Consider the following 23,647-nt stretch of genomic DNA (forward strand, 5'->3'; position numbering starts at 1 on the left):
AAGACTCAAAAGTAAAACTATTAAAGGATCAAAATAATTGAAGTTTGTAAGCAAAACTGACAAAGGGGGAAATGAATTCTTGAAAGTACTTTTAAATTGTGATTAACCCTTCTAATCACAAGAATGGTAGGGTGAAGAGCCCAATTTATTCTGGCCTAACCAAGTCAGGCTAGGTGTTCAGCACTACTGCAAAACTGCTGAGCAGCTCACAGCACATTCACTTTAAACACAGCTTCCACATTTCCTTCTAAACCATAGAATTAATTGTTAAAAAGGATGTGGATGACTGGGATGGCTCTGCTGGGCAGAACTGTGATCCACAAACCGTCAATTTTAAGTAATTGGTTTTAAAGGACGAGTCAATTAAGGAATTTTATGTACTTTTTCCTCTTCAAGCAAATTTTAATCTTGTAATGCCAAATGCATCTTTCATATTCATATAAACACACTGTAATAAGCCCTTCACAAAGCTTTCACTAAAAATCTGATAAATACCACCATTAGCCCTGAGTAGACCTTCAAAAAGCCTCATTCACACTGGCACATGCTTTTAAAACTCTCCAGATCTTTCTGGCTGGCCAAAACATAGGTCATGATATCTGAGGCTTTCCTACTGCAATCTTTTGTCTTAACAAAATGAGACCAAACTGCTTTAATTCTGGTATGAAAATGTTTCCAGCGAGAAGATGGCCCCAAGAAGGCAGAGCAAGATGCTCAAAAACTGCTGCTCCCAAGTGCCACCCTGGCCACAAACTACAACCCATGGAGAAATGTCTACACCTTAAGTAAAGCTCACTTAAATCTCCTCAGTTTTAGCTTTAAAAACTTTGTTGCAAATGGTTTTGAGATCACAAAACAAATCTAATTTGAGCAAAATGATGAGCTAAATATAGTTACACAACTTGCTCAAGGCTATGAGAACTCTACAACAGAGTCGAGAGGTGAATTCATATTCCTGTATTTCAGTGCTTATATTCCCATGACTCAAAGGAAAAGCCACCCAGCAGTCAACCTAAGACCATAAATTATTAATAAAACTTGCTTGATTCTTACCTGTAGAATACTTTCCTTCCATCACATTGAAAGGCTGAACCCTTAGATCAAAGGTATTTATCTGAAATGCTCCAGACACTGAAACAGTCTGCTCTTTGTTGCACATATAAGAACTTCCCAGGGGGGCATCCCAGTAGCTGAGATTGTTATTTGCAATGCTAAAAACTTTAAGGGGAAAAAAAAACATGTTAGTAACTTCTTATCCCATCAACAACAACAACAAAAAAAAAAATGGGACAGTCCCCAGGATTTTTCTGTGAAATATGGGGGCTTAGGGTACAGGGTCTGCCCACAAAAAGCCATTCTTAAGATCACTAGGTTCCGTATCTTTCTATAGATGTTTCTACAGTCTAAAACTCACTCACATCGTTAACTATTATCTACCATGTTTTCAAAATATGGGATACTGCAAAAGATAGAACACTCTAGTTCTAAGTTACTGATTTTAAGTTATGGTCAAAGTACAATTTTGACATAGAATCTTCTGGTCCATTAAATAAGGCACTATTTGGTAACAAGATAATTACAGTTTCTATTCTTTCAGTGTAACCCATACTCTTTTTCCCAGAGGCCAATGTTTTGCTTACCAGAGCCGTTAACCAAATACATGCTGACATTCACCTCCTTTAGATAGAATCGGTTTTCATTTTTCTGTGTGAAAAAGAGCTTCCAGTTAATCAATGCATCACAACTGTCTACAGGTACAGTTAATGTCTACAGAAAGAAAGCAATCTAATACTATTACCCAGAAGATAAAACCATGGATTAGACCTGGACCAGTAGAATAAACTGCAACTAAGTAAAGGGACTCAAAATGTGACAGAAACCCTTTCCCTCTTCATTTTGTTTCCAACTTTTGGACCAGAGGTGTGCTCATATGGTTCTTAGACACTCAGCAATTCACTCCCTCCATTCCATTCTTTCTATCACTTTCTGAGCCCTCACCACCTCTAGCCTGGATCACAACAGCCTCTTAACGGGGCTCCTTGCCTTTCAGCCTCTCCAGCTCTAACCTTTCCTTCGCTGCTATTTTCTTTCTGAAGCACTCATCTGATTAGCCAGTCATTCTAATCAGTGCTTTTAGTATGTACAAGGTAACATATCTAAGTGTTCCAGGGAGCCATCAAAATGGACCAGATATGGTTCCTGCCCCCACCGCGTTTGCAATCTGCCAGGTAAGAGAAGATAGGTATAAATAAATAACCATATAACAAAAAAGTGATAGGTTATGAAAATTAAAAGACGAGAAGTTACTTCCAACTAAGGGAGGAGCAAAGATAACACAAGCTTAGGGATGGGCCATTTGAATTGGGTAGGATTCAATTAGGAAACAAGCAGAAATGAGTATTCGAGAAAGCAACCACATGAGTAAAGGTAGTCAGAAAATGAGCATAATCACAAGCACACGAGCATTTGAGAACTTACAAAGTGACAAGCGCTGTTCTTAAAACTTTACATGAGGCTTCACGGAATGGAAGAATTACAACACCCCATTTTGTAACTGAATTATGGAGGGTGTTGAGTAACTTCCACAAGGCTACGCAGTAGTCGGTGAGCTGGGATTTGGCACCAGGAAGTCTGGCTGCAGAGCCTGGGATGTGCACAGGGAACAGGGTAAGGGAAGCATGAGATTCATATAAAGGGAAAGAAGGAATCATAAAGCTGGATATGCAGGTTACATTGCATGGCAGGGAGGGGAGGCGTGAAACTACCCTGGCATGGAATTTAGATGTTTTCTTGTCAGCAAAACAGAACCACTGCAGGTTTCTGAGGAAGAGCTGAGCTTCAGGAAGATCAAGCTGATGCCAAAGTACATTGGGGGAGGGGAGGAAGAGATGGGACTAGTTAGGAGGCTGTGTGAAACATCCAGGTAAGAGGTAATGCAGGCCTGAATCAGTAGGGAATGAAAACCAGGGGGCAGACTAAGAGAATTTCAGGAGGAAGCATAAAGAGGACCTGAACAACCTTATCGCATCTCTCCTTGGCTTGGCATTCAAGGCTCTCTACAATTAGTCCCAAGTACTCTTCCAAACTTATCATTCACTAATCATGCTACATGTCTCATTCTCCACCTGGTCTTGATTGTGTTCCTTTATCCAGGGGTAGCTTGTACTTTTTCACTTACTCCCCACCTTCTCCCCCATGTGTACAAATCTGACCCATCCTTGAAGGTCCAGCTTAAATGCCATCTCCTCTGTTAAACCCTCCTGACTCTACTCTAGCTAGAATTTATGGCTCATTCTTCTACACTCTTATAGCACTTTGTATCTTCCTCTGGTCTAGCACTCATCCCACAGCACTCTACTTGCCCAAAGAATCAATTCCAAAAGCCAGCATGACATTCAAGGCCTTCCATAAAAATGGTAATTATTAGTACATTGCTATCTTTACCACTAATCCATGGGCATCTGAATACAGGCCTTCCTCTTTGTATCCTACCATAACATCCTGCATATACACCAAATTCAATAAATTATCCTTAGAAGTAAGTGTCATGATAGGATTGAAGGTGAGATGGGCCCCACTGAACTCTGGTGACACTGCAGACGTTTCTTGATTTTTCAAAGTGCCTATATCATGGTTAAAATGTCACTATTTTGAATTACATTTTAGAATAGTCTGCTGGGCAATTAAATATTGTAATCATTAAATATTACATGTTTCCCCATGAGAGTCAGAAGAAACCATGTTCCTGTTAGGATCTTACCTCAGCTAGAAAGATCAAGCTCAATCACTCAGAAGGGAGTGAATCTAAAATATTACTTTCTTCATTCTTATTGACTATAATATAATCTCTGTGAGGTAACTTGGGAAGCCTGCTCTTATCACACTGAAGATGACAAGCTTAACTAGACATTCTTAATAGTAATTCACTGGTCATATATGTACTACAACGGAGTAATTATTTGAATGCTGGAAAGGGGAAGGTTTTTATAAACCTTTCTAAAATATAATCCTCAATTACTCAGCATGTATTCCATAGAGAAAAGAGGCTTTAGACTCAAAATACCAAGTTCAGACACAAAACAAAGACATACCTAACTTTTCATATATCAGACGTTGAGACTATTTCCCCATCCCTAGATAAGAGTAATCCGATTTGAAAGCAGAACTGTTTTTTAGGCCCTTATACAATAACTTTGGTGGTCCAACATTTTCCCTCATTGATAGCCCCTCTTCCCCATTCCAATCTGCTGTAACATGTGTACATACACATACACACACACACACACACACACACTTTGAAAAATTATGGGGATAACAACTGCTTCTGAGAAGGTGGAAATTAAGGTCCCCAATGATCAATTTACGCTACCTAGAAGCAGAACATGCATGGAAACTTCTGCTTAGGGTTCAGCCCTTGATGCGATCATGAACAAAAACCTGAATGCTGCCATTATAAACTATCCTGACGTAATGCACGTAAAGTACTTGCACAGAGCCTTGTACATAGTGAGTACTCAATAAGTGTTAGCTATCATTATTACTGATACTATTATAAATATATAGCCTTGAAAAAGCCTAAAATATTATAACAGACAAACATGAGAATTTTCTAACCAATAGTAGAAAAAATATTATGGAACTTACTTTGTCTTTTATAAATAAACTTTATTGTAACATATATCTATATGGATAGATTAGACTTTTTTTTTTAATATGGGTTAATTCTTACTCCTACCCTAAGGTCTACATAAAAACAGAATAGCAGAATTCGAGTCCAGCCCACAGAACATCGAAGTGACCCTGAGGGATTAACAGGGATCAATGGACTGTATACACTTTATAATTGAGTAGTGTTGAAATGGAAAATAGAGGTAATTATCCCTCTCAACAAATACACACACACAGACACACACACACACACACACACACACACCCCTTTTTAGACTTTCAGATGTGCTCCCGTAAGTTTTGATAAACCCGTTACTCACCACAGCAAAGACAAAGTCCAGATACTTGATGCTGCTGCTGCTCAGCCTAAGGAGAGCAGTTTGAGGATGGCAGCTGCCAGTGAAGTTGGTTGTGTTGGGATTGATGTTAATAACCGAAGCAACCTTCAGGGGAAGAAGAGGGAGAGAGGTACAGATGAACCATAAAAATCTACAGCAAAACCTTATACTCTAATAAGACCAAGTTCGTGGAGAACAAAAAAATCCTTTTGTCTCCTAGATATGGATACTTAAGTGTTTGATACCTTACTTTCAAAGCTGGCCCAGGTCCTCAAGCTATGACTCAGAAGACTTAAAAAAAAAAAAGGAAGACAACAGGAAAGCTTCCTCAAATAATGAGCCAAATGAAAACACATTTTTTAATGGAGAACAAGAGCCATCTGTCTAGCTTGTTTAAAATCCCAGGACTCTGAAAATGGGTTTGGTTTGCTGGCACGCCCTCTGTAGCCCCAGTGGAGCACTGCAACCAGAAGTGCCATCGTACACCCCTACCTCTACCTGCCTATCTACCTATACCATTCAAGTCACCAAATAGCTGGAGAAACAGCTGCACTGTTCCACACCTAGTGTGGTTCAGGTAAAAGTGTGAAGGAGTTATATTTTAAACTAACTGAAATAAAGATCAACTGCTCGTATTCTGATCTACTGATGGCAAAAAAAATCTACACCCTGAAGAGTCCTTTAAACTACTAGGTTTCCTGCTGGCCAATACAACACCTTGACAGTGACATTAACTCTTCACGGTTATAATAACTCAAATTAATCAAAACTCTACAAGTCAACACAAATCTCTATTTAAAACTGCATCATTCTAATAACACTACTCTTGGGGTGAAGTCTGGACCCACTACATTTGAAAGGAGATACAGAAAGAATGTATCAATAAAAACAGGCAACTATACCTTATCATGAGTAATGTTCAGCTGCAGCCCCATGGTAGCCAGAAGACATGTCCCATTGCTATTTACAACTGAATAGGATCCAACCTCTGGCTTTTCCTTTGGAGAGGGTGTTGTAGTAGGAGATGGCACAGTGGTGGGAACAATGGGCAGCACTGTGGTTAAAGTTTTATCTTTATCACACAAAAACTCTGAAACAAAGGACAAAATAAATTTTTTAATTCATAAGGCCAGGGAAGAGCAAAATATTTCTCACAATAAAAGTCCAAAAGGGTTATATTTAGGGTAGAGAATATCTTAATAGTATTATTTTAAACTAAATGAGGCAGAGGTCCTCAAACTGCTGCTTCATATGCAGACAGTCTTAAGAGTTATGACATGGCAGACAGGCTCCAGACACATACAAATGCATTATCTGCTCATGCGTGGCCACACACTCATCTTTTCATACCCTTAAGTCCCTTTGTTCCCCCAAAACTTCATCTGCCTCTGAGGTGAAAATCAGAGGTTTAAGTTTGAAAACAGTTTGCCCCTACCTAGGCCTGCCCTCTTCTTTTCCACATATAACCACTATAAGGAAAAATACTGTTTTTAACTGAAAAAAGTTTAAAAATCATTGAAGGATTTAAATACAAATGAACCTTTTATTTCAACCTCTTCTTAGGAAGTGTTGGTAGTTTTCCAGAACTGGTGCACGAGAAATTATTGTATTGCCAATAAAGTCACAGAAAAGTTACAAAATCAATTTATAAAAGTCAAGATTAGAACACAGAAATCCCATTTCTCAGCCTTCGTCTTGGATCTTCAAAAGCTGAAGAGCTGAGGATCAAATGCTATCTGAGGATTTGTTCAAACAAAGATTAGGTTTTATCCACTGAAAACACTGCAGGTAGCACATTTTAAAAGACCATTCCACAACATGTACATCAGAAACTTAAAAGTGCAAGTTCCACAAGAATAAGAATTGCTGTTATTTATAAAAACTTTACAGTGCAGAGTAAGGTGTAAGTCTTAACATATAAATACTTTAAGATAACGACTTCAACTAAAGCTACCTGGTACACTCTAATCTTAAGTTAGGACCCAAGTATAGAAATATATATATTTTAAGTGCTCACCTTTTGTGCTCACTGTGCCATTTTGGACAAAAGCTTGTACATGAACATCCCAATAGTGCTGGACAACATCATTCTTTCCTAAGGTTAATAAACTATTGCATCTAAAGATGTCATTCAATGGAACTCTGAATGCCACATGGTCAGAAACAGTAAAAACTCCTGTAAAAGAAGATTAACAGTAGCTATTTCCAAGAAGGTAGGAGGAAAGTGATCATATAAATATACATTAGAATTTCATCTCTTCTGTCTGCCTGCCCCACCCCATTCCTGAAGTGACAAAAGACAAGGCCTGTTCAGGAACTGACAAATTCACTGTGGCTGAAACACAAGGAGTAAGAGGAAAGACGTGATGGGGATTAGGAAGGAAAGGTAAGTTGCAGGTGGTCACACTTTGAAGCATCTTCTATGATCTAAGGACAGGTTGGGCTTTATTTTGTTAGCAATAGCAGGTCAGCTTCAGTTTTTAAAGCTGGGAATAACAAATGTATCATTTATTTTAAGGAACATAGCAAAACTGCAGAGGTTAGGCAGAGCAGAAAACTTTTAAGGAAAGTCATTTAAGAGGGAAACTAGTTAGAAGGCCAATGAGCTGGTTAAGGGGAAAGGCGAGGAGGAGTTGCCTAAACCAAGATAGTGAGGGGCAGTAAGAAGAGAGTAAAGAGGCCAAATTGAAGACACAGAGCTAAGGTAGAATCAACAGGACTTAGTGATGAAACAAAGAAGAGAGATGGAATAATCAACGATTATTTTTGTGCTACTATCCCAAAGTAAGTTATAGTAACTAAAATGAGTTTTCGAAACCTTTTCCTGGATAGGATTTAAAGACTATTCCATTTCAGGAAAAATTCAGAATATGAAAGCAAAAGTTACCACCTTTCTGTGCAGAGTTATTATAATGCCTATATGGTGAAACTTCAAAAGACTATGATCACACTTATCCACCCAAATGGCTTAGCTTCTTTTGGAGAAGCAAGGAAGGAACGTATTCAAGGCCCTTAATATAGGCTGCCTTCTGTGCCTCTCCATCACATAGCAAGGCAGGACTTATGCTGCCTTGGCACCCCCTAACGGCCAAAGGAAAAAAAATTTTAAACCAGTGAACCAGAACATTTTTCTCCAAAACTGTTTCCCACTGTTAACATCAGTGAATAGATGTATGAACTAGCTGTATGTAGATAGGCCTCAAAAACAAAACGAGTGCAAAAACAAGCTGTAGACAAACTGGAGTTACACTATAAAACTATGTCATTTTTAGGGCTTCCTTGGTGGCGCAGCAGTTGAGAAACTGCCTGCCAATGCAGGGGACATGGGTTCGATCCCTGGTCCGGGAGGATCCCACATGCCGCAGGGCAACTAGGCCCGTGCGCCACAACTACGGAGCCTGCACTCTAGAGCCTGCGAGCCACAACTACTGAAGCCCGCACGCCTAGAGCCCGAGCTCCACCACCGCAATGAGAAGCCTGTGCACTGCAATGAAGAGTAGCCCCCGCTCACCACAACTAGAGAAAGCTGCACGCAGCAACAAAGACCCAATGCACCCAAAAATAAATAATAAATAAATTTATTTAAAAAAAGAAAAAAAACATCATCAACAGTCTATTTAAGGAAGCCATTTAAAAATCTCAAATAGTTGCAAATATTACACAGAAGCTAGCAATATAAATTGCATCTTCCCCTGTTTAAAATAAAAGGGATGAGGGAATTCCCTGATGGTCTAGTGGTTACGACTCCATGCTTTCACTGCTGAGGGCACAGGTTCAATCCCTGGTCAGGGAACTAAGATCCCACAAGCTGCACAGCGTGGCCAAAAAAAATAAAATAAAAATAAATAAATAAATAAATAAAGGGGGGAGAGACTGGCATTAACCTTTCAGAGTCCACAGTTTTTCCATCAAATCTGTCAAATTAAACCCCATCTGCTTTTACTGCCACCCCCCTTGGTCTGGCTACTCATTACATCATCACTTGATTCCTATAACAGCCTCTTAAACTGGAATCTCTGCCTGTAGTCTCCTCACTTCCAATTAATCCTGCAGAACATTCTTTATAAACTACTGTCTCTGCTTTTGTTACATCATTCTCCTGCTTAAAAACCTAAAATGGTTCCCCAGTGCCTACCCCATCAAGCTATAAATGCCTTTCCTTGGCTTCCAAGGCCCCCTATAATTTAGACTCACTGCACCTAGCCAACTTGATTTTCCTTCCACTACACACACAGCCTCTACTTTAATCAGGCACCTCTCCAATTACTGCTGTGCATACTATGCTTCCCCCTGCTGGAAATATTCTGCTCAAAATTCTCCACTTATTCAAAATCTACCATTAGGCCGAGTTTCAGCTCAGGCCCTCCTTCTCTACACCAAGCTTTCTCACTCCTTCAATGCACGCTGACCTCTGCTCCTCATCAGGACCTCTTGTCCACAGGCATCCACTGATGGGCTCAGGGACTGTGTACCATATGCAAAGTTTACTCTGTACTTTGAGAGGGTCTAGAGCTTTCCTCACATTGTCAGAAAAGATTTATGAACCCTCCATGCCCAAAACACAAACAATAACAAATTCACAAGGATCTCAATGCTTTCCAATTTATCCATGTAACTTGGGTAAACAACTTCACTTTGTCTCTCCAACTAGTTTTTAAGCTCGGTGAAAGTCAGGGGCAAATCCTAATACTAGTTCTGAAAGACAATATATGGCAGAAAGCTAAATACCAAGATACCCAATAATAAACTTTCTTTAGTTATCCTCTCAAGCGAAGATATCAGTAAAAAGAAAACTAGGATTTAATTTCCAAGTCTCAGTTAGTGATACCTCCCAAGTTTTACACGAGCTCATTCACTTCTGGATCTTTAAAGTATGATCTTTTGATATCCCATAAATCCAAATGAATCACTCATCCCCAAGTCCAGGAAACTAAAGCCCATCTACCTGTGCTTCTGGGGTCAGGATGAAATACTATCTGTAAGAAATGCTAAGCTACTACAAACACTGTGTTAATATCCCAATCTCAGTGGAGGGGGGAGAAAGGAGAGAATTATATCCCTAACAAGACTGAAATCTCTGGGGGCTTCCCTGGTGGCGCAGTGGTTGAGAGTCCGCCTGCCGATGCAGGCGACACGGGTTCGTGCCCTGGTCTGGGAAGATCCCACATGCTGCGGAGCGGCTGGGCCCATGAGCCATGGCTGCTGAGCCTGTGCTCTGCAACGGGAGAGGCCACAACAGTGAGAGGCCCGCGTAATGCAAAAAAAAAAAAAAAAAAAAAAAGACTGAAATCTCCATTATCCATGCCTTCAAAATATTTTAACACACATTTCAGTTCTAGTAGTCACAACAATGGCCTAATTCCCAATGCCTTCCCAAGTTCATTTTGACCTAAAATTCTCTCAAAATAGCAGCAAATGTTGATTTCAGTCGTCTTACATTTTTTTAAAACTTTTTTCCCTTACCTTTTTTACTTTTCAGCCAAAATCCTACCTAAATGGTAAAAAAGATTTGAAGATGAACTATTTCTGCTGGTCTCAGGTTACTAAACTTGTACACATTTAAAATAGTTGCAGCTCTATTTACAATAGCCCAGAGATGGGAACAACCTAAGCGCCCATCATCAGATGAATGGATAAAGAAGATGTGGCACATATATACAATGGAATATTACTCAGCCATAAAAAGAAACGAAATTGAGCTATTTGTAATGAGGTGGATAGACCTAGAGTCTGTCAAACAGAGTGAAGTAAGTCAGAAAGAGAAAGACAAATACCGTATGCTAACACATATATATGGAATTTAAGGGAAAAAATGTCATGAAGAACCTAGGCGTAAGACAGGAATAAAGACACAGACCTACTGGAGAACGGACTTGAGGATATGGGGAGGGGGAAGGGTGAGCTGTGACAAAGCGAGAGAGAGGCATAGACATATATACACTACCAAACGTAAGGTAGATAGCTAGTGGGAAGCAGCCGCATAGCACAGGAAGATCAGCTCGGATGCTTTGTGACTGCCTGGAGGGGTGGGATAGGGAGGGTGGGAGGGAGGGAGACGCAAGAGGGAAGAGATATGGGAACATATGTATATGTATAACCGATTCACTTTGTTATAAAGCAGAAACTAACACACCATTGTAAAGCAATTATACCCCAATAAAGATGTTAAAAAGAAAAAAATAAAAAATAAAATAAAATAAAATAAAATAGTTATTAGTAAAGGATTTTCTCATTCATTCAACACTTGTTGAGTGCCCACTATTGAATGAAATAAATAATAGTAGTTAAGTGCATGGACTCTGTAAGCTCAACACACTTTGGTTCAAACACCAGCTCATGCACTTACTAGCTTGTGTGACCTTTGGGAAAGACATCTAATCTCATCAAGCCTCATTCCCTTTACCTGTAAAATTGAGATAACATCTACTTCCCAGGGTTGCTGTTAAAGATGAAGTGAGATGCTGCTGGCAACACACTTAGGATACTATTGATACATGGTACATAGTAAAGCACCAAGCAATGACAGCAAATATCCTTACTGTGTCAAACACTATGCCATGCAAGGGAATACAAAGACATGATGTTTCCATTACAAACAGGAGGACAGACTTGCATAAGGATGGCTTTTAAATTATTTACATTTCTTTTTATTATTAATCAAGAGCAAGAGAACACAACACAATCCAATTCTTAAGGTTACCTTTTTCTTTCGCATCAGGAAATGTTGTGCTATCATTCGTGTTGTAGGAAAATGAGATACTGTCGATTGAATAAAAAGACTTCTCCTCTGTAAAATTCACAATCCAGGAAAAACCAGATCCAAACTGCACTGCGATTTTGGGACCATTCTGGTCATCCCCACAAGAGCTTCCACTGTACGTTGCAGGACCAAGGTCTGAAATGGTTACAGTTTTCTAAAAGAAAAAAAAATCTGGGAGTTAGGCCCAAACAGGCAGCAATGAGCACAAGCATTTCCAAGCGGGGTGCCACTGCAGTTGACTTCACACCCCCCGTGGCCAGCCTGGCCCGTCTGTGCTGACCAGTCTCATATTCTTCAGCTACACACCAGTCCCTCTGGACAAATCCATGCAAGTCTAAAAGGAAAAGGAAAACCGACCTGAACCTCTGTTATTAAGTTGATTTTTTAAAAAAAATCAGATTGTAAGCAGGCAGGACCTTAACCAAAAGAAATAAGAAGGCAAAAAGGATTGAGAGGATACCCCACCCCCCCCAAAGGAGACTTTAATAGCAAGCTATTAAAAAAAGGACAAGCTTTGATGTTAGTACATGTTACAAACACGATAGAAGTAGTTAGACCATACAGAAACACCATACAGCCTAAAGATTATTTGCCCTTAACCAACTCCAAAAAACCTCTGAAGAACTGATGAATTAAAATATTCATTCCTAAATAAATAAATAAAATAAAAATATTCATTCCAACACTAAATAGAATACCTTCAAGAGTACATGCTAAAATAGCTCCACAGAATTTACACGTTAAGTCAGTTAACATATGAAATCTTATTTGTATAAATGAATACAAAGGCTAAAAAAAGAGTAGAAGTAAATTCCTACTATAAAACTCAAAGACAAATAAAAATACTTACATTATGTTTGTCTGTGGTCTCATAGCGTATTGTGAAATTCATCTGCCATTTTGCATAAAGGCAAGTGGCGTTTTCTGAATCTGTCAAATTAAGTTCCAATGCATAAGACGAGACAGCTCCTAGATTTATTAAAAAGAGTAAGATTTTTAAATTGGCCTATAAAAACATACATAAAATAAAAACAAGCTCTATCCAGCACTGAAGTTCAACCAGCTCTAAAATGAAACAAAGTATTTTTAATATATATGGTAACTTGGCGATTATCTTTTTATCAAAATCCTGTTGATAAAGTTAGCAATACCCCTTCCCCAAAAAGTTTACTCAACATAGGATGCTCAGGTAATGGCACAGACTGGTGACGTTTGCCTTTTACCTCCTAATAATCGTTTCCACACTCTGTGCCTTGCTAGTTTTGTTTTGGGCAATTATAGTTTACTTGTTAGGACTTTTGTTTTTTAAGGTAAATGAGGTGAAGGGGAAGCGTGGGAGGGGTGTTAAACTCCTGCTTTTCTCAAACCAGCTGGTGGAACTTTCTCTACATAAATAATGATAGATCTGATTTCTGTGGTCTTGCTGCTTTAAATCCTCTCACAAGCTATGTGACCTATGACACTTAGAAGTCTTGGCAAACTATTTTATTCCAATGTGAAAAAATGATGATGTGGGCCAGGGCTAAGCGTGTGTACCACATGACCAAAGGAACAGTACTGCAAAGGTTGTTAGATCCATAAGCAAAAGGTTAATTTTTATAAATGCAGCGTTCATCATTTTTGTTTCACAATAAAATCCAATTGATTAGAAAGCCTAATTAATCTTTTGACATGGGACTTCCCTGGTGGCGCAGTGGTTCAGAAATCCACCTGCCAATGCAGGGGACATGGGTTTGAGCCCTGGTCCAGGAAGATCCCACATGCCACGGAGCAACTATGCCTGTGCGCCACAACTATTGAGCCTGCGCTCTAGAGCCGGCAAACCACAACTACTGAGCCCGTGCTCCGCAACAAGAGAAGCCACCGCAATAAGAAGCCCATGCACCACAACGAAGAGTAGCCCCCTCTCGCCGCAACTAGAGAAAGCCCGCGCGCAGCAATGAAGACTCAACACAGCCAAAACTAATAAATAAATAAATAAAAATCTTTTGACACGGACTTAAAGTCCCTTCCTACATTCTCAACCTGCTACCTCTCTTTTAGCAGAGAAACCTTTCAGGGACAAAAGAGCCTTGGGACTTTTCAGCTAACTTGACTCTGATCTTCTACACTAGGTTAAACATGGGGACATTACCTATTGCACTGAAGAGCCCAAGGACTCAAAATACGATACGCCAGCACACTTACCAGCAGCAGAAATGATGGGCCATCATCTAAGGATTTTCTTCACTGTCTCACACATATACCCAAGGGGTGAGCTGTTTCCTGTTAAGATAGCTGCATAGCCTTGAATGATACCTGAGCACACCAGCGTCACCTACAAGTGGGGACATGCTGTAGACTACAGAGAATAAAGTCCTAACAGGAATACCAAGAAGGCATGCCTCAGCAACAGCTTTCAAGCTGTACACAAAGCTCCCGTCATGCTCTGCATGCTCTGGAGACCGGGCTGCCTCACCAAGCCTGAATCTGATATGCTAAAGCTTGTGGTTGCTGACAATGCCTAAATGTATTGGCTAAGGCCCCAATAAGACCTTGTGAGGCCCAAGTAGGTTTTACAGGCTTTCTTTTCTCAGAACAATCTGGAATGGAGCTGGCATCACTGATCCAAGGCTACCCTGCAGTGGTGTTGAGAACTGCAGCTTAGAATTCTTCTAATCACCTGGAGGCCTGCTGTCCATACACAATCTCTCTTGGTCTTGTTTAAAGTCCCTCGTTTTAACATATTCTCCTCGTGAATAATCAAAGCATTCAAAACTATCAGAAACAACCAAGAAAAGCCTGGCACGTATTAATCATTTTCTTTCCAAAGATATTAGAGTAACAAACAAAACAGTGTAAAACAATGATTAGTATCAACGTGTGCTGGGGTGGAGAACTCCACGCTATGGAGCAGAAGGCACAGGTTGTGGTTCACATTTGCCACTACATTAATATCAAAACAGCCTATCTGCCAACCCATAAATGAGAACTGAGAAATGCTCCGAGGGTCCAAAACATTCTGTTCTCATGCCTTCATAGTCCTTGTCGCTGTGAGAGCTATGCCTTCACAGGGCTTCCTTGGCATCCCAGTCTACATCTCCAGCTGCACAGGAGCCACTTTTACTCAATGCCTATCACCTCAAACTCAACAATTCCACAATGAAAATCTACTCTTCAACTTCCTCCAATCGGAGCCCGCCTTCTCAGCCTCACTGGCTTGAAAGGAAAGGCAGGACCTTGTCCCGACACTCAGGCTCAAAAGGTTTTGGGAATTAGCTTCTACTTCATTCTCTTTGTTAAGTCCTATTGATTTTTTTCCCTTCAAATCCCCTCTGAAATCCAATCCCTTGCCTTTTATTTCTATTCCAACTCCACCACCACACCCCTAACTTACTATAGATACCTCCTAGCTACCCCTAGAACTGCTGTCAGATTAATGGTCCTTAAATACCTCTTCCTGGGGCTTCCCTGGTGGCGCAGTGGTTAAGAATCCGCCTGCCAATGCAGGGGACAGGGGTTCGAGCCCTAGTCCGGGAAGATCCCACATGCCACGAAGCAACTAAGCCCATGCGCCACAACTACTGAGCCTGTGCTCTAGAGCCCATGAGCCACAACTACTGAGATCTGCGTGCCTGGAGCCTGTGCTCCACAACAAGAGAGGCCACTGCAATGAGAAGCCTGAGCATCGCAACGAACTGCAACTAGAGAAAGCCCGCGCATAGCAACGAAGACCCAACACAGCCAAAAATAAATAAAATAAAAACTTTTTTTAAAATTAAATACCTCTTCTCTCAGGATACTTTCTTGATCAAAACCTTTTACTGGCTCCAAAATTCCCACATTAAATTTAAATTCCTCTGCCTGACTTTCAAAGTAATCTTTAATCTTGTCCCAACCTATTCGTTCAACTTCTCTCAAGCCATGTTCCCAGAACACACCCTTTAATTTGCCTGAACTTGTTCCACTGGTCCCATTCGCCATGCTCTAGTCAACCTCCCAGGCTTCTACTGCTCCTAACATTTGAAATCTACTTGTTCACCTCAGGAGGGATTTCACTCTTTCTCGCTGTCCCAAAATCTGAAACACCCGCCACCCTGCCTTTTTGTTACAATTTCTGGCAAATATCCCCACCCACCACAACAGCTGAAAATGTTAGATACTTGCTTTCCCAGCCTCCCTTGTGGTAAGGATGGCACTTACTTATACTAGGCTCCACCCAGCAAAGGCATCCACCCCAGATTCTGAATAAGAGGGCGGTGAAATGCAGCCAAGAAGGGAACTATCACACTCAGATGGAAGTAGCTACAGCAGGATCAGGGTCCCAGGCAACAAGGCCAGAACAGCTAATGGCAGTGGCCAGCAGTGCAAGCTGCAGGTTAATGCTTGGTGATGGCAGTGCAGTTCAGTGGCATGCGTTAGGGTACTGAACTAGGCTTTGGGGTATATAGTCAAGAGCTCCAGTAATTCTGAGTTACCTAATGAACATTTTTTTATAAAGTAAAAATTTACTGATGTGTTACATACAAAAAAGTACACAGCATACATTCGGAAGGGATTTAAAGTGCACAAAGTATACAGCTCAAAGAATTTTCACAAACTGAACCCGCCTGTGTCAGGAAACATTGTGTCAGGAACATTCCAAGTACTCCTCAAAGTCCTCCAGTTCCCCCTTCCAGTTACGATTTCCCTCCCAAGGGCAGCTGCCATCCTGTCTTCTAATAGTATAGTTTACTTTTGCCTGTTTTTCAACTTGGTGTAAATGAAATCATTCACTATGCTCTCTTTTGTATCTGGCTTCTTTCACTCAATATTATGTCTGTGAGATTCACCCATGCTGTTGTGTGTAACTGCAGTTTGTCATTTCTCTCTGTGTATAGCCTTCTTTCACTAGTTGTCTATGCTACTGCTGATGGGCATTTGGATAGTTTCCAGTTTGGTTCTATTACAAATGGACACATCGGTGAACACAGGTGAACACAGGTGTATGTGTGTCTATTGGGTATGTGTCTAGGAATGAAATTGCAGGGTCAGAGGGTTTGCACATGTCCCAATATCTTTTTAATAAATTCCTTTTCTGCTTAAAAAAAAACAACAATGAGATTTTATTTCTGTTTCTTACAATTAAGAACCCAAACTGATATGCTGTCCACTTTTCAGCAGCCATTTTCTCCATAAAGATTTCCTTGACTACAAAAGCCCTCAAGGAGCAGTCATAGTGCGTAGCCCCACACCTGAGTGTATGTTACACTATCATGAATTATTCATTTATTTTATGCCTGTAAATCCTGTCTCCCCTACAGTCATAAGCTCCAAAACAACAGTTTTCAACTGTTACTTCGCAACAAACTGATGTGCCATGGTAAGTTATAGTATACAGCAAGTAATTTGTTAACTAATAAAAAAGTAACAAAGTCCATGAATGAATGATATACATGGGTAGATTCAAGATTCCCTTTTGATAAGGTCTTTGCCACTCATTTGAATTTCAATATGCTCCCTTAAACAGATGATCTTATCTATGCCACGGCCCCCAGGCGTGTGTCTTTTATATGAATGTCATCCATCACAAGTGTCATGGTGGGGGAGACCATGTTTATTACTTCCCTCTATCTCCTATCATTCCTAGCAGTGCTGAATACGTATTAGATTCTCAATAAATACTGATTGATTAGATCAAGGTGAAAATACCATGCAATAACGACCCAGAACACAGCTTAATCTAATTACAGGAAGAGCCTTTAGCTCTTCCAAATCATGAACCCAGCCTATCAGGCTTCTGGGTACTCCCTCAACCCCCATGTCCATTTTTCGCAATAAGTTTTGACATGGATTTCAAGCTAGGAATAATCCTTTTCCCAGAAGTTAAGTTTATAGTTGAAACATTTACACTTTGCTAAAGAAACCTTCAGCAAGCCATTTCCATCCTTACTGAAGTGTTTGAGTTTCGAATGGCCAAACCATTTTTGTCTAAAATGCTTTGACATTAAAAAACCACAGCTGAATATATCCTAGAGTATGTAGTTATAGAGCTGACAGTTTATTCTCCAAAGAGAAGAAAAAGGCAAAATCAACTTTCTCAAATTCAAATATCCTCTTAGTCTTGTTTCCAAAGAGATCATTTATAGGTTCTTTTAGAACTCAGAACAAACTCTGTTCTCCAAGCATGGCACACTGCAAAAAGTGGCTAGGTTTTTATAAGTCTATTTGACCCAAAGTGTAGTTGAAAAACATACATTTGTAAACAATATGGGGGTGGGGTGGGAACATAACACTAGTGGTAAAACAAAACCAATAAAAAACAATGATCTAAGAGGCAATATAATGGGACGATTAGGAGTCCCATCACTGGCATTGAAGAGCTAGAATTCAAATCAGGCAGTCCAATTTACTAGCTGTGAGACTCTGGGCAAGTTAACCTTGCTAAGAATTGTAGTGTGTACTTCACTTCTCCAATACATTCTTCGAAAGCATGAAAGCCCTTCAGAGCTAAGAGAACTTTGCCAAGCAAGTTAGAGATTCCAGCTTAAAAGTTTCCCTTCTAGGGGCTTCCCTGGTGGCGCAGTGGTTGAGAGTCCGCCTGCCGATGCAGGGGACACGGGTTCATGCCCCGGTCCGGGAGGATCCCACATGCCGCGGAGCGGCTGGGCCCGTGAGCCATGGACGCTGGGCCTGCGCTCCACGATGGGAGATGCCACAGCAGGGAGAGGCCCGCGTACCGCAAAAAAAAAAAAAAAAAAAAAAAAAAGTTTCCCTTCTAGTAAACACAGCACCTAAAGGGATCCTTCCCTAATTTTAGGTATGTCTACTTTCATCATACTTAGTTATGGACTCTTGTCCTCAAACTCATCAATTCAGAATGAGGTTGAGCAAAGGGTCTTAAAAACAAAACAAGCCAAAAAAAAAAAATCAGGACATAGGCAACAATATCTATTTACTCTTTCTTTTCAACTCATAGGTCTGTTAAGTCAAATTGACTGTTCCTCAATTCCTAATATAAGTACGATTACCGTTTCGGTTTCTGATACTCTGGATTTCTGGTAAATCTCTTAAAAACTAAAAGTAATAATAGATTTTAAGCTATGAAATAATTTTTTTAAGGTCAGAGAGTGGGTAAGGAAATAAGACTCAACACCATTCAACTAATGGAAAGGGCTTATTGCTGAGTGCTGTTTGGCAGACCTCCAGAATTCTTTTGCAATGCACAGCAGGATACCAACAAGTACTTATAAAGTACACTTTTGGATCTCATGGGATCTCTGATCATTTTAATCTGAAATTATGATTGGAATGCTTTTGTCACTACAGGAGGAAGAGCAGTCTTCCTGCACCATGGAGCACTGAAGTCAGATGTGAATATCTATAAATCCTATCAGATGTGATAACCAAGGACTAATGGATGAACAATAAGCCTGTCCTTTCAAGTATCTTTATTAAAGCTAGAATAATTTCAGCAGAATCTTGAAATCAAAGTTATCAGTGGTAAGGCTACAGAAAAATCTCAGTGCTTACTTTCTTGCTTTTTGATCACCTCCAAAAGATAGAGATTGGTTCTTTGTGGAAACCTTATTCTCCTTTTCACCTAGGACTTCCTAGCTCCCCAGGTGAACCTCCACTACTATGTAGGTGTATGTGAAGGGGTACAGGTAAGATACTAGCATTATTGTATGGGATTATAGTTTAATAAGTTGCTATCTGTACTGCTTAGCACTGATCTTGAAGTTCTCCAATGGAAAACACACACAAAATATCTTGCAAGACCTAATTTAAGGTTCACAGAAGAAAAAGGAGACTGAGTTGGTCTAGTTCACCGTCATATCCCCAGTGCCCACCAATGAAGACCCTCAACAAAAATTTACTGAGAGGTAACCATGTGCCACCTGGCCCTGTGCTAGGGAGGCAATGGGAAGTAACAGTACAGAAGACAGTCTCCACTCTCAGAGACTAAGACCACAGGGGAGACTTGACTATTACTGGGGGAAAAAAAGAGTGGAAAATAGGCTAGCCTAATAACCTAAGAGTTTGGGAAAGACAAGATTTACTCCTGTTCCTCCAAATAAGTCACCTGGCTGGCCTCCTTCCAACACTCAGGTCTCTGCTCAAATGTCAGCCAACAGTGAAGGCCTTCTGACCACAAAATGTCAAGGAGGGTCAACCCCACCGCCCACTCCCTATCGTCTGCTCTTCTTCCTCATTACCTGCCTCATTTTCTTCACAGTGCTTATCACTGAAATTCTATTATTTACCTGTTGGGCTGTCTTCCCCCACTAAAATGTAAGCTCCGTGAGAGCAGGAACCTGATCTGTCTTCTCCACTGCTCTATCTATCCCTTTCACCTAGTGGCTGGTACACAAAAGTCATTCCTTAAACAACTGTGGAAAGGAGGGACTCCTACCAGTGAAGTACACACTCAGGACACTTATATCAGGTTTTTTCCCCACCCAGAAAAGCCTCAACCCTATAAAAACCAGACGTCAGACTAGTTACAGCAATCAATAACCACAGAAATCTGAAATCTATGTCACAAAGGGAACATAAGCAGTGATGCTACGAAAAGTTTTTCATCCACTACTCTCTTTGTAATGCCTCTATACAGCTTTTCTTCATAAAGGTCTCTAGTCAGTTATAATTCATTCAAATAAATACCAGCATAACTTAATCTCTGTGAAAAAGACAAATACATAGGCTCTGAGAATTCTTTTCTATATTTACTCTAGAGCAACTATTTTTAAAAGCTACCTGCTGCAGCTGGGATAGTGTTATAAAGTTACAAAGTGAAAACGGCCCAGCTGGAAGCGAATGAGACCATAAATTCAGGAACAGATCCTCCTTCGTTGGTACCCTCTGCAGTAGTCAGGAACAGCATGAAATTCATAGCAGGTACTTTACAAATATTTCTTGACTTTTCAAAAAACTATTCTTGGTATCCATTTTGATATATAAAAGTAACATGCAAAACCCACCACGCAACTGAAGAATTGCTAAATTCTTAAGGAAAAAAAGAACACATGGAAGGAGTTTGAGCTCCACATTGAACCAATAGCTGGGAGCACAAGCAGCTGTAGAGAAAAGGGAGTTTCCATTTCATCCCGGTACCTCTGAAAAATCTGACCTACCTACATTATTAACTTTTACTTCTCCAAACCCTGTTCTGAACTTGAAAGTGGAGGGAATCAATCTTGGAAATCTTCCAAGGGAATGAATCTAGTTAGTCCCAATCAATAAATGGCAAACTATCAGATGAGCTGATGGGTTCTTTTATGTGCTTCTTTTTGCCTGTTTATTTTCTGCAATGAGCAAGCACTGCTTTTGTAAAAACAAAACAAAAAAAAGCTTTCATTAAAAAAAAATTTAATGACATGAAAGCCAACAAGACAATGATTATGTTTTTTCACTTTCTCTAAACAATAACAGTGTTGTTTGTGCAGATCCAATTGGCAGTGAACTACTGATTACCAGATGCCTTGGTCAGATGTGTTCTAGTCAGTGATAAGGTGCTTTTCGTTGTAAACAATCCTCTCTTAGGGTCGCTTGGCCCTCACTGAGTACTTCACAGGGGAGTTAAGGCTTCGAACTGTGTTTGAGCAAAGCCTCTGTGGCCCACTTTCAAGAAGGGCTACAGAAGAGTTTCCTGCACTGTGTGCACAGCTGGACTCTCTTTTGGCATCAGGACCCCTTTACTCTATCCACTGAAGACCTCAAAGAGCTTTGGTTTATGTGAGTTACATCTATTGGTATTTGCTGTACTAGAAATTAAAACTAAGAAGTGAATAAAACACATCAGACCCCTGAGAGTGGTGATGTCATCACACATTCATTCTATAGCCTCTGGAAAACTCCACTGTACTGATGAGAGGATGAAAGTGAAAAAGACAAATGTCTTAATATTATTCTAGAAATAGTTTTGATCTGACAGAACCCCCTCCCCCGGAAAGATCCTTGAGAATCACTAGATTAGATCATCAAGACCCCTTCCAACGCCATGGATCTGGAGCGAGATTTCTCATCTTTTGGCACTACTGACATTTTGAGGTGGATAATACTTTGTCGGGGGTGGGGGAGTACTGTCCTGTGCATTGTGGGATGTTTAGAAGCACCCCTGGCCTCTTCCCACTAGATGCCAAAAGCAATCCCCAATTGTGACAACCAAAAATGTCTCCAGATATTGCCAAATGTCCCCTGGTTGAGAATCCACCATTCCAGGGTGTTGATTTTATTCTACTGAAATGTGAATTACAAAATGTGCACCTCTCACTGCCTTCTCAAGCCCCTAATATATCTACTTCCTCTCTACTCCCATCTGGATCTATTCCTTCTGATCTTTTATTAGGTCACAAACAGCAAGAGTCAGTGGTAGCAACAAGCACAGGATTTATCAGTTCAGGAAGAGATATTCTGGTCAAAGTTCACCTTTCAGGCATTAAAAGGCCTCAGGGACCCAATGCTTGGGGGTGGGGTGCATCATAGCACCATCAGCCAACATTCAGCCAGTCATTCTTAGGACCTGGTAACAACCCAATCCTTAGGAAATTACCTACCCTCCTCCTCCTCCGAAAACGAGGTAATAGGCCAGTTGTGTGAGAGGGAAGAAGAAATGGAGCTTCTCAAGGCAAAGAGGCAGTATACAAGACTCAGATATAGCATCCCTCTAAAACCTCAACATCTGGGGACATTTTTGTCAGGGTCTAGCTGGGAGGAAGTAACAAAACTGGTAAAAAAAAAAAAAAAAAAGGAAGAAGAAAAAAAACCCCACGATGTCTTCAGCACCTCCAAGTCAGATATTCACTCCCCACCAAAGTTCCTACTCATCCCTTTTAGTCTCCAGAGGTTGGGTCCAAGTTTTCTCCCCTGGAAACTGCCCCAGCCACCTTAGATCCCTTCCCCATCAAAACCCCAAGTACCAAACTCCAATCCATCATCATTCTTCACCTCTTTAATCACCCTTCCTCCACAGCGTCAAATTCCTACCCCCCACCACCCAAGCCTCTCACTGCCTCTCAGAATCTACTCGTATCCCCACTTACCCCAAGCTTTTCTCCACGCAGGCAGTCTCTTCCCTCAGTTTTCTCTCCCGCCCCACAGTTTTCCACCATCTTCAAAACTCTTGCCTGATACTAGGACCAAGATTCTAAATGTCTATGACACCCAGAATCTGCACGTACCGCCCTCCTATGCTCATCACTCCTTAGTATCTCCCCCAAGTTACTCTTTCTAACCCGATGTGCTCCACTCCTCTCTCTTCCCTACCTACTCCCTCGGCGTCCACCCCCCCCCCTTACTTGCCCCGTTATGGGCCCTTCTCCCCTGCCATCCCTCGGTCGGGCCTTCTCTAGGTCATCGCTCGTCACCTCGGGCCAAGCGCCGAGGCCCAGTATCAGTCGTTCAGCTTCTCAACCCCCTCTCCCCGGACCAGTCTTTCAGGTTGTGGCCTCTGAACTGGGCGCCCCGGGCCCAGGCTCAGGGACTAAGCAGGAGGGCCCGACAACTCACCCAGGACGAGGCAGAGCAGAAGGAGCCCGGATCCCGGAACCGGGGCGAGGCGGAAGCACACCATGATCCCGCAGGGCAGGCTGCTGCGGCGAGAAGTGCAGCGACAGCAGAGAAAAGCCTCGCGGAACCGGGTCAAGAGCGCCGCTGACCACCGACCACAACGCTGCAAAACCCAGGACTCGGCGCTTCAGCACCGGTCATAAGACCAGGGGCGGGACTCTTTCTTGCCTTCAGCCAGTCACCGCGCTCGAAGGCGGCCAGAGGGGTGGTGATGCATGGCCCGGTGGGCGGGGTGACCACGCCCTGGCTTTTTGGTTCACACTCATTCTTGCGCTCCTAGGAGATGGGTGCGGACGGCCGTTTCTAAGGCTAAAGAGAAACGAACTTTTTTGGGGGGGCAGGGGGGCTAGAT

The 23,647-nt window shown here is 41.2% G+C and overlaps 1 protein-coding gene across 3 annotated transcripts in view; it reads right to left on the minus strand.

The window, feature by feature from the left end:
• The window catches only part of LAMP2 (lysosomal associated membrane protein 2), a 37,484-nt gene extending 14,106 nt beyond the window's left edge, over positions 1-23,378 (minus strand). For 2 of the 3 annotated variants that reach the window (XM_082865057.1, XM_082865058.1), the window contains exons 1-8: positions 23,236-23,377; positions 12,617-12,735; positions 11,707-11,920; positions 7,024-7,182; positions 5,909-6,096; positions 4,989-5,111; positions 1,641-1,704; positions 1,054-1,218 (exon numbers count right to left, since the gene is read on the minus strand). In XM_082865057.1, the coding sequence (XP_082721183.1) occupies positions 1,054-1,218; positions 1,641-1,704; positions 4,989-5,111; positions 5,909-6,096; positions 7,024-7,182; positions 11,707-11,920; positions 12,617-12,735; positions 23,236-23,299 (1,096 nt within the window). In that variant the 5' untranslated portion in view covers positions 23,300-23,377. Of the gene's footprint in view, positions 1-1,053; positions 1,219-1,640; positions 1,705-4,988; positions 5,112-5,908; positions 6,097-7,023; positions 7,183-11,706; positions 11,921-12,616; positions 12,736-23,235 lie in introns of all 3 variants that reach the window. The other variant, XM_082865059.1, reaches the window with a different exon arrangement.
• Positions 23,379-23,647: the final 269 nt, after the last annotated feature.

Source organism: Leucopleurus acutus, assembly GCF_964270905.1.
Source record: "Leucopleurus acutus genome assembly, chromosome: X".
NCBI lineage: Eukaryota > Metazoa > Chordata > Mammalia > Artiodactyla > Delphinidae > Leucopleurus > Leucopleurus acutus.